Source organism: Alexandromys fortis, unplaced genomic scaffold (genome assembly GCF_014885135.2).
Source record: "Alexandromys fortis isolate MF-2015 unplaced genomic scaffold, M_Fortis_MF-2015_v1.1 scaffold_44, whole genome shotgun sequence".
Taxonomy (NCBI): Eukaryota; Metazoa; Chordata; class Mammalia; order Rodentia; family Cricetidae; genus Alexandromys; species Alexandromys fortis.
This window is the reverse complement of record NW_026067921.1, coordinates 8,460,082-8,472,293: the sequence shown is the minus strand read 5'-3', so window position 1 is coordinate 8,472,293 and position 12,212 is coordinate 8,460,082. Positions and strand designations below refer to the sequence as shown.

The following is a 12,212-nucleotide window of genomic DNA, read 5'->3' as shown; positions in this document are numbered from 1 at the left end:
ATTAATGTCTTAGAAAGATTATAAATAAGACCAAAGGATGAGGAAAAATGAAGTACACTGTGAAATCAAAGGAAGAGAGTTTCCTTAAGCAGCCACTGAATAGTATATCAAGTTGAGATGTGAACTAAAGTAAAAATATTAGTCTGATTTTCCAGCTAAGTCGTATGTAATTTAAAAAGTAATTTGAGAAAAAAAAAATAAGAAGAGGACCAAATTTTATTGAGTGGAGAAGAAAATGGGAAAAGAGCACATGAAGGCAGCTAATGATGGCTTCTGAGTTTATCTGGCTACAAAGTAGAAGGATAAGATCAGGAGATAATGGGACAAAGGATTACAGGACAATTTACCTATATTAGTGGAATATGCTAGAATCACTTAAAATGTATAAATGGACACATTCATACACAAATCCCATATACATTCTGACTTAATGTTTTAATTTAATTAATTCTTAATTAATGGTTTAATGAAAAAATAGGAGGTATCAAGCCGGGTGGTGGTAGTGCACGTCTTTAACTCTAGCACTCAGGATACAGAGGCAGGTGGATCTCCGTGAGTTTGAGGCCAGTCTCTAACTAGTTCCAGGGCAGCTAGTTCCAGGAAAGGCTCTAAAGTTATGGAGAAACCTTGTCTCGAAAAACCAAAAAAAGAGGTACCATTCCAGTGTTCTTGTTACACTGAAGGTAAGGGCTGTAGGACACCAATACAAGGCCAAAATCTGTATATAAGTTAGAACACAAAGGAAGAGCTGTGTATCTAGACCCTCCAAAATCATATCACACCTATAACTTTGTTTTCCAGTTTCATTACTACCCAGCAATTATATCACTAGTTGTATTCTACTGACTCACCAGCTCTGACAGCCTCATTCTCCAGGACTACCCTATTAAAAATGAATCTGATATACTTGGAGGGGACAGGAGTTCTAGGGCCCTCTTTGCCCAGTAAGTGTAGAATCTTAGTAGCCAGAACGGTGTGTTCACAGTCCTCAATGAATTCACAGAGGTGGGCTAGACCAGCTTCTTTACTCTCAGGGTTCTCTTCCACAATGCTGATTATGCAGTCCACAATGGCCTTTTTGTATTCAAAACCTCCCTAATAAAAGAGAAGATAAAACTGCCATTTGTTCTTAGAACCTTTTTCTCTCCCACCAATAAGTGCCACAACGCCATTCCCATCTTGTTTTTTTTTTTTTTGAGAAATGCTTAAACTTCAATATTTGAGAGACATATAGAAATGAGAAAGAAATATATTTAACATACGATAAAGAAATGTACTTAAAATACTAATGGGATGTCCTGGGTTGAACTGGAGCAAGTACAGGGGGAAGTAAGGAGTAGACATGATTAAGAATCACTGAATATATGTATACAATTTTTAAAGAATATAAAATAAAAATGCAAACCATGTAGAAATGAGTAAACAACAACAACAAAACACTGTGATATTTAACAGCAATGAGGGGAATTTAAGAGAACAACTTCCAATGTTAAGTAGTCTGCTACCTACATCATCTCTCAGCATGTTGGAAAGAAAAGTCATCATGACGCTGTGCTTTCGAGGGTACTTCTGACAGAGAGCACTAATCGCCTGCACAACCACCACCTGTGGAAAAGCACAGACCAGTCAAAGGAGCTAAAACCATTCCTTGTACTTGGTTAGGATCTTTCAACATCAATAAGATAGCTGTTCTCCTCTATGGTAATTTTATATTTAATTTAATTTCAATAAAAATGACAAAAAATTTCATGAAACCAGGAAGCTTTATTTTGGTAAGAAAAACAAATAAGCATAGCTAAGAAAATGATAAAAACAGCTTCAATGGGGAGTTAACAGTTGCTAACAGGCTCAATAAAGCTTATTAAAACCTGTGTGGCAATGGCGTACAAATAGGTGACTAAACAAGTATATAGAAAATAAGAACAAGCACATAATGGAACTTGAGTGAAACATAGAAGTATAAAATGTATCTGAAGTGAACATGAGTGAATTCCTCCATACTGAAGGGTAGGGATTCTAACAATGACTCAAAATTAAGTGGAACAGACAAAAAGACTGACAAACTATAAAAAATAAAATAAAAAAAAAAACCCACCAACCACCAAACTAAAAACAGAAACTAAACCCAAAACTTGTGTATTACAAAACCTATTCTAATACAGGAGATAAATGGAAAACTGGGAGAAAAAAAAATCAGTAACATGTTTCATGTTTGTATCCTTAACATACAAGAAGACTTTAAATAATTGAGAAACAAAGACAAAACCTTATAAAAACCATGGTGGAAAACTGAACAGACAGCTCACAAAGAGGTCTTAAGTGACCTTTAAGAGTGAAGACAATGGTTAGAAATGCTGGGAGACGGATCAATGTGTACATTAACCAAGTGTGAGGACCCAAGTAGTGAGCATCTGTAATCTCAGAGCTCCTCCGGGGAGATGGGAGAAGGAAACAGAAAAATCCCAGGACGCTAGCAGTGGACAAGCTAGGGTGGTGAGTGTGGTAACAATCAAGACTGTCCTCTGGCCTTTCCACATGTGCTCCACCATGTGCGGACCCATGCCTATACATATTCTTACACACAAATAGGGATTTCAAAAGAGAAAGATGGTTTATATTCCTCATAAAAACAGAATTCAAATTAAAACTACACACAGAAACACTATTTCTCATCCAAAAGGTTGGCAAACAATAGCTCAACACACACTCCTGGAAAGATTAGGAAAACTAATACTTTTATACACTGCTGGCAGCATTTAGCATGCTCTATGAATGATGTATTATATTTAGCTTTCATAATATGCCTTGAGGACATAGATTTAATGTTTTGAAAAACACATGCTCAGAGTATCCATTGCACCATTATTCCTAAGTACAAAATAACTGCACACTACCCAAACAGGAGACTAGTTCAATAAGCTACATTCCACACAGCTGCTGGGATATTATGCAGCTGGAAAGAAATATGAAGCATCTCAGAGTCTGAGACCAGTCTGGTCTATAGAGCAAGATCCAGGGCAGCCAGAGCACACAGAAACCCTGTTTTGAAAAGACTGAAAAAAAAAAAAAGCATATCTCTTTCCAAAAACATTAAATGACTTCTATTTACTTTTAAGTTGAAAAAAGGAAAAACATTGTACAAAAAGAACGCAACAGTATGCTATCTTTGATGTACAATAAAACAGGAAACATGGATGTATCTTTTAAATTTATAAAAGGTGTACCAAAGATGTGCAAGCAAATAGTTTTATAAGGAGGTATGGGAGGAAGTGATACTCTTCTGAATATATCAACACTTCTTGGAATAGTATAATATTTTACATATCAAAAATGAAAAAATCAAATGGGAAGGGCAATACTACAACTGAAAACAAGCTGAAAGAAATTAGTCTATTTGTTCATAAAAGATTTATGGTAATTGCACTAAAATATAAGAATTAATCCCAAAAAAATTAACCACTCTACATGAGTAATTACAGTTCTCATATTAAACACACAGAAAACAGCAGTAGGTAACACTAGGGCACAATTAGCTTTTTATTATTTCATTTATATCTCACAACAACTCTATGAGATTATTATTATTATCATCATCATCTCCCTGGTATAGCCAAGGAAACTGAGAGAGCCAGAGTCATACATCTTGTCAGTCATAAAATTAATCCCAGGCATTTAGAGGTCATTTTCTTCTCTCTCTCTCTCTTTTCAAAATTAACTGCTTGATCTGTCATTTAAAATGAGTCTTAAACATGCATTTCTGTAGGGAATATAATTAAGAGTAAAATTGCTGGATCACATACAGAACATGGATTCATTAAGCTTAATAAATTTTTCTAAAATGACTGTACTTATATTTCCACTAAATATATGTAAGTTTTGGTCCGCTTCATCTTCATCAAGGTAGGGAGTTTCCAAGAGACTTCTAAAACAAAGCAATATAGGTTACTGCTTGCCCCTGTTTGCATCCTAAAACTTGAAGGTAAGATTCTATTGCTAGCCAGGAGGTGGTGGTGCATGCCTTTAATCCCAGCACTTGGGAGGCAGAGACAGGAGGAACTCTGTGAGTTCGAGACCAGCCTGGTCTACAGAGCTAGTTCCAGGACAGGCACCAAAGCTACAGAGAAACCCTGTCTCGAAAAACCAATAGTTTATTGCTGAAGACTCCATACACTTTGGATGCCAGGCTTTCATCCTTCTTCTAGTTAATTTATGGGTCCAAGGGAGGAGTCAATGCTTTTTAACAAAAGAAATTTTTAGGTACATGCTTTATTTATGGTAGTTTTGTTAAAATTAGATGTTTGCTTTGGTGAAGAAAAGCAAGTCCATTGAAATACTGACCCTGAAGAAGACAAAGTAGACTCCTTCATCTAAAGATTTTGTCTTCTGGAATGCAGCGACCATAAAGAGCTTTTATGGGACATGAATTTACAGTAAGACAGCATACAGGAGATCTATGAGCTGAGCAAGTATGTTCTCTTTAGAAGCCATCTTAGTCTGTTTTTTTCTTTAAAGTTGATCTAAAACTACTTCTTAGGGTGCTGTGGTGATATGAAATAAAATGGCCCCCGAAAGGGAGTGGCACTATGAGGAGGTGTGGCCTGTCAAGAGGAAATATGGCACGTTGGAGGTAGGTTTTGAGATCTCCTTTGCTCAAGCTATGCACACTGCCATAGACAGTTCACTTGCTGTTGCCTGCAGATCAAGATGTAGAATTCTCATCTCCTTTGCCAGCACCATGCCTGCCTATATGCCACCATGTTTCCTGACAAGATGGTAAAGGACTAAACCTCTGAAACTATCAGCCATCCTCAAATGTTTTTTCTCATAAAAGTTGCTGTGGACATAGTGTTTCTTCACAACAACTGAAACCCTAATTAAATCGGGTACCATCTGCATTTTCTTTTTAGATTAACAATTCATATAAGTATGGTAGATGAGGAAAATATGTGTAAAGGATGGACTTTTAAAAGGTTAAGGAAAGGAAATATCAACTAGGCAGTCAGTATGACCAATAGTACAATAGTGGCAAGTCTGTTATGGGGATAACCAACACTTTTCTGGTTGGATTTGCCTTCTAAACACTGTGTTTAAGACCATATATTAATACTGCTGTCAGCTGTAGTCAGAGAAGCTTCTTTATGTAGTGATCAGGAGTGAATACAGACAATTCAAACTAGTCAAGGTACTAGGAATAAATGGCTGTTGAACACATAGCCATAAGCAAGATCCCCCCCTTAAAGGTTCATTTATACACACATACACACGCGCGCGCGGGCGCGCACACACACACACACACACGCATGCTCTCCCATGGGGAGTACTGTGATAGAAGGGCAGAAAGAATGTCAGAACAGGAAGGAAGGTGGAGTGGTGTGGAATGCTGACTTCCTAGCTGAGAGGACTATTGCACATTCTTGAACTCATAGCAGCTGTTATCTGCACAAGTTTGGGTCCATCAATACCTTGTCATGCAAGGGAAAGAGGCTCATGGGGCTCTACCCCCTCTGAGGATTTTTTCACAATTTATGGTTGAGAGAGGAAGGAGAGACATTTTCTTCAGTGGTATAGACATTGGTAAGGTGTTCATGCTCCTGTAAACAACCTGAAAGAAATTCATTGGGAAGCAACCCCCCCCATTCATACCATGAAAGTAGAAGGGGAAAGGGTGTAGATTAGCAGAAGGTGGAGGAAGGCAAAGAGGATACTAGTGTGAAAATTATGTATACAATGTATGAAATGTATATGTTTGAAATGTATGTAAACCAATAAAAATGCAGAGACAGAAATGATGAAAGAAAGGGGAGAGGAAAGTTATCACAAGGTTAATGCTAAGACTGGGGGGTGGGAGCAAAAACTGACATCCCCAATTAACTATCTCAAATCCAAATTCCCCTCTCCCCAAATAAAAAAAACGTAATATATGTGTTGTTCCGAAGATTTTTCCTGTATTTTCACATTTACAGTATAAATGTGATTTTTGCCTACATTGTAACATTCCTCAGCATCAATACTTTATCAATATTTGAATAGAATATGGGATGAAATTTGTAAAGGGATAAAGCTGGGGATTCAGGAAATGGGATGTAAATATAAATAAATATAAAGATATAAATTCTTCAGTAGTTCTAGTTTGTCAGATTTATGTCTTATTTTTAAAATTATATATACGTATGCGGGCACACACGTACACACACGCACGCACGCGCACACACACGCAACACACACACACATCCCACTCTATCAAGAAATCACTCTCAGGCACAAGCAATCATGTTAAGGGTGCTGGCTTGCCTCTTCAAGCAAATAGGACTTCTCTGAATCACTTTGTAGAAGCAGAACTGAAGTATTTATAATCAATATAAGCCGTATTGTGTTTATTTAAGAGTGACTGCGGGGCAGGAAAACTCCTCCTACAAATGGCATCCACCATAGGGTGTCGATCCACATAAGACCTAAGTCCTTTTAAAATAAAGGTTCTAAACACACAAAAAACAGAGCCAAACACAGCTTCCTAGTCTGACAGTCTCAAGCCAGCTGCAGGGCAGAGAAGCATCTCCCAACTGCTGCATTAAGGGCCATGGTAGGTTCCCGCAGTCTCTCACAGGGTCTCAGTACAGAGAGACTTCTAGCTGCTGCCTGCAGATTTGAGCTGCCAGAGCAAGCTCTGCCAGAATGCTGCATGGCAGATTTAGGGTTTTTGCTCATGCAGAGAGAAAAGGTTACAGATACACAGTAAAGACAGATTCGATGAAAAAAAAAATACCTTTCAATGAGTAAAAATGTGTCTAAAAATATATGAAGGCTTAAGAGAAAAAAGAAAAAGGGTAGGGTAGAGAAAGTCCTTAAAAAAGGGATAGAGCTGGACAGGTGGTGGTGGCACACACCTTTAATCCCAGAGGCAGAAGGATCTCCGTGAGTTCAAGGCTAGCCTGGTCTACAAGAGCTACTTCCAGTATAGGCAACAAGGCTACACAGAGAAACCCTGTCTCAGAAAAAAAATAAAATAGAGTAATAAAAAATATATTAAGCCATGTAAAGATGGGAAATATACAGAGTTTAGATCATGTATGTTTTTGTGTTATCTTTGAATTTTTTGACTGCTAAGAGACACTGGATTATAAAAACTGCTAGGTTCAACGAACCTACATATTTTAAAAATATCTTGACTTCAAAATTTAAGTCAAAAGATATGTTACTTTGTGGGAGAGGTTATGCTTTTATTTCTACAGGAAATGAGAGTCTATGAATTCATCCTGTTTTTATTATAAAACTCCACACAGTCACAGAAATCAAGAACTAAAAAATCAAGAAAATCACTGATGATATTCTATAATTTTTTTCAATTCTATAATTTTCAATTACTGATGATTAAAAAGTACACTGAGCTTTAAACAACTTAATGAGAATTTGTTTTATAAGGTTAAAAAGCTAGCAAATTAGTAATTGGGAGAGATTCTGCTAATAAAGAATGAAGCTTAACAAAAGTATTATCACTTTTTTCTAACTTTCTTATGGCATGTTTCAGACTATTTATTAAAATATATAGCATTATTAAATAAATTAAAATAACAAAGTATTATAATAACAATGCTTATATACTTTCTTCATAGCTTAAAAGATTTCCATAATCTGAAATTCTTTTATATACCTCTTTACTGCCTGATCATATCTGTTGTAGCCTCCCTTGGTATGATTATTCTCCTGATTTCTTTCCTACTTCCTTATTGTTCTTCAGTTTACTAATGTACCCCCAGACAATAAATCTATGTAAGTTTTGCTTACTCTTTGGTGTTGACATGACTGCTATCATTCTGTATATAACCTGCAACTTGCCCAATATGTTTCTAGTAATGCGTACAACTGAAAAGGTCTCATAGTTCAAAGAGTGAAACTGTGGGGTTCTCTCCTCCTCCTTCACCACCACCTCCTCCTCCTCCTCCTCATCCTCCTCCTCCTCCTCCTCCTCTTCCTTCCTTCCTTCCTTCCTTCCTTCCTTCCTTCCTTCCTTCCTTCCTTCCTTCCTTTCTTTCTTTCTTTCTTGTCAGGCATGGTAGCACCTATAATTTCCACCCTTGGAAAGCTGGAGTATCAGGATTGTGAGTCTAAGACTAGCCCAGGCTACCTAGTAAGAACCCGACTTACTAGGAAGAAAAAAATAAAAACAAACATTTGATGTGGGAGTGTCATATATCAATCTGTTGATTTCATTGGTTAAGCAATAAATAAACTGCTTGGTCCTGATTGGTTAGAACATAGGTGGGTAAAGTAAACAGAACAAAATGCTGGGCGGAAGAGGAAGTGAGCTCAGACTTCACGCAGCTCCTCTCAGAGCAGGACACTCGCAATGAAGCGATGAAGCGCCTACCCAGGATGAACGTAGGCTAGAATCTTCCTGGTAAGCGCACCTTGGGGTGCTTACACACATTATTAGAAATGGGCTAGTCCAGGTGCGAGAGTTAGCTGAGAAGAGGCTAGATATAATGGGCAAGCAGTGTTTAAAAGAATACAATTTGTGTGTTGTTATTTTGGGCATGAGCTAGCAGGCGGCTGGGGTGCTGGGGATGCAGCCCCGCCGCTCTTATTTCAACAAACATTAAAAAATTTCACTTTTAGTAGACATTGGATTTTTTTAATGCTACAAGCAATTGTATACAAGGATAAACAAATACTTCCAATGAATCATAACATGGCCATCAATTTTTTAGTGCACTTTTTTTTTTAATGGTCTTTTCGGGACTGGAGAAATGGCTCAGTGGTTAAGAGCACTGACTGCTCTTCCAGAGGTCCTGAGTTCAATTCCCAGCAACCACATGGTGGCTCACAGCCATCTATAATGAGACCCAGCGCCCCCTTCTGGCCTGCGGGCACACATGGAAGGAATGCTGTACACATAATAAATAAATAAATCTTTTAAAAAAATGGTCTTTTCTCATTTTACATATCAATCCCAGTTCCCACTCCCTGCACTCCTCCCACTCTCTCCACCGCCCACCCCCCACCTCTTATCCACTCCTCAGAGAGGGTAAGACTTCCCATGGGGAGTCAACAAAGTCTAGCACACTGCTTTGAGGCAGGACCAAGGCCCTCCCCACTGTATCTAGGCTAAGCAAGGTATGCCTCCAAAGAAAATGGGTTCCAAAAAGCCAGTACAAGCAATAGGGATAAATCCTGGTCTCAATGCCAGTGGCCCCACAGTCTGTCCCAGCCATACAACTGTCATCCAAATTCAGAGGGCCTAGTTGATCCTGTGTTGGTTCTTTCCCTGTCAGGCCAGAGTTGGTGGGCTCCCATTAGCTCAGGAATAGTGGATACTAGTTGTAAAGCAAAGAATAACAAGCCGATAGCCCTCAACCGCAGAGAAGATAAGTAACAAGGAGAACCCTAAGAGAAACATGTATAGATCCACCTGGGGAGAGGAAATAGACAAGATCTCCTGAGAAAATTGGGAGCATGGGGGTGGGGGGATAAGGGAGGGTGGAAAGAGGAGGAGGAGGGGAGGCAGGGAGGGAAAAGAAAACTTGAAGGAACAGGGTAGTTGAGATGGGGGAAGGACAGAGATGGAGAGCAAGGAAAGAGATATCTTGATTGGGGGCCATTATGGGGCTAGCAAGAAACCTGGCACTCGCAGGGCGATGGTGGCACACGCCTTTAATCCCAGCTCTCGGGAGGCAGAGGCAGGCGGATCTCTGTAAGTTCGAGACCAGCCTGGTCTACAGAGCTAGTTCCAGGACAGGCACCAAAGCTACAGAGAAACCTTGTCTCGAAAAAACAAACAAACAAAAACAAACAAACAAAAGAAACCTGGCACTAAAGAAATTCCCAGGAATCTACAAGGATAACCAGCTAAGACCCTAAGCAATAGAGGAGAGGGTGCATAAACTGGCCTTGCCCTGTAGTCAGATTGATGGCTATCTTAAATGTCACCATAGGACCTTCATCCAGCAAATGATGGAAGTAGAGGCAGAGATCCTCAGTGGAGCACTGGGCTGAGCTCCCAAAGTCCAGTTAAAGAGAGGGAAGAGTAAGAATATGAACAAAGAGGTCAAGACCATGATGGGGATACCCACTGAAACAGTTTACCTGAGCTAATGTTTTAGGGTTTTTAAAGAATTAAGAATAAAACTAAAGAACATGTAAATAGATAATTTCAGGAGCCCAGATCATCTAAAATATTTATTTTATGCTCATTTGCCAACTTCCATTCTTTCCATTCTAAACAATTTTTATAACATTCCAAAGTTTGAAATGGTCTACTTTTGCTTATTTTTCATATTAAGTAGAGAGCAACAGTCCCTTTTGCTACATGGCTGAGTGTTAGAAAGAATGGTAAGGTCTTCTTTCTCTTTCTTTACACTAAAACTTAATGTCCTTTGATCTTTTCTAATATACTGTCACTCGTTCTACTCAGCACTTTATAAAAGTGCTAGCTATTTTAGTAAGGTAAGAAAAAAGATAGGAAACCTCATTTACACAAGATATTATTTATACAGATAATTTCAAACAATGTAGGCAATATGGTAATTCAGCAAAATCACATGATACAAAGTTAATATGGAAAATTAAAAGAAAAATAGTTTTACACATTAGTAATAAGCAATTATTTGATTTTCAGATAAAGATACTATGTTGGTTTTGAATAGAAATGGCCTCCACAGACTCATGTGTTTGAATGCTTGGCCCATAGGGAGTTGCACTATTAGGAGGTGTGATCTTGTTGGAGTAGGTGTGGTCTTGGAGGAAGTGTGTCACTGTGGAGGCAGGCTCTGAGGTCTCATATGTGCTCAAGCCATGCCCAGTGTGGCACAGTCTCCTACTGTTACCTGTGGATCAAGATGCAGTACTCTCAGCTCTTTTTTCAGCACCTTGTCTGCCTGCATGCCACCATGCTTCTTGCCATTACAATAATGGACTAAACCTCTGAACCTGTAAGCCAGTCCCAATTAAAAGTTTTCCTTTATAAGAGTTGCCAAGGCCATGGTGTCTCTTCACAGCAATGAAACCTTAACACAGAAGTTGGTATCAGGGACTAGAGTATTACTGTGATAGGCTGGACTATGTTTCTGTTTTGAGTAATGTCGGCTTTGAGACTCTGAATTAGAAAAGCAGTTGAATGTTTTAAGTGGGGTACAATGGGCCATGGAAGACAGTGATGCTGAGGATGACTGAAATATGGGGGCTCAGCTCAAGAGGTTTCAGAGGAGAAGAATTTTAGTATGCTACCTAGAAATCATTCTTGTGATATTTTGATGAAGAATGTCGCTGGTTTTTACCCTTGTCCAAAAAGTCTACCTGAGGTTAAGTTGAAGAGTTTTGGGTCAATTCTGTTGGCAGAGGAAACCTCGAAACAGCCTAATACTGACTCTGTAGTGTGTTTATAAGAGGTCACTCTTATGTAGCTCTCTAATGAAAAGGTGCAAGCTGAGGAAGGAAACACAAGATATACAGTTCAAAGAGAAAAGGGGCATCAGGAAGTGGAATGGAGCTAAATTCTGTGTTCAAGGAGATAAACAGATTAAAGAAAAGCTTGAAAGTAAATGGAATAAAGGGAGTGGTGACCTTAGGGCAAGACCTCACCTACTTAAACTTCCAATTTGTGAAAAGGAATTTAAAGAAAAGCTCAGAGCCTGGTGTGGTGGTGCTGGCCTTTAATCCCAGGACTCAGGAGGCAGAGGCAGGTGGATATCTAAGTTTGAGGTCAGCCTAGTCTACAGATTGGGTACCAGGACAGCCAAACTGTGAAGTAAACCATGGAAAACAGAAAGCTGGTGAAGGTGTAATTGAATGAGGTGAGGGGGGCATGTACTGGCCCCAGCAAGCAGCAGAACTTGGCAGCTTTAGCCATGTGGTTCTGGCTTTAGAGTCAAGGCTAGAAGAAAGGGGTTATCTCTCTCTGTGACTAAGGAAAGCTACAGAGGCCAGGCACGTGGCAGGGATGTCTCTGTATGGAGGCCCAGAAGGGCCATTGTGTGAAGCTGTATAGGTGAAGCTTGGAAAGGCAGGGCTGTGGGATACCTGCCGAGGAAAGCTGAACAAAGCTGGAGATCTGAGGAGCACTTTGATATCAGACATGGAAATGCAGTTTGGAGTTTGCACAGCTTGTTTTTGGTCTTGCTTTGGTCCAGTATTTCTTCACTATACTTCCTTCCCTACCTTTTGGAACGGTAATATATATATTGGAAAGGTAATATATACATATTCTGTACCTTCATTTG

General features: G+C 39.1%; 1 protein-coding gene across 3 annotated transcripts in view; it reads right to left on the bottom strand.

Moving 5' to 3' along the window:
- Positions 1 to 12,212, bottom strand: part of Copg2 (COPI coat complex subunit gamma 2) — a 120,343-nt gene that overhangs the window by 39,217 nt on the left and 68,914 nt on the right. For all 3 annotated transcript variants that reach the window (XM_050141804.1, XM_050141802.1, XM_050141803.1), the window contains exons 13-14: positions 1,510 to 1,605; positions 852 to 1,095 (exon numbers count right to left, since the gene is read on the bottom strand). In XM_050141804.1, coding sequence (XP_049997761.1) covers positions 852 to 1,095; positions 1,510 to 1,605 — 340 coding nt within the window. The remainder of the gene's footprint in view (positions 1 to 851; positions 1,096 to 1,509; positions 1,606 to 12,212) is intronic.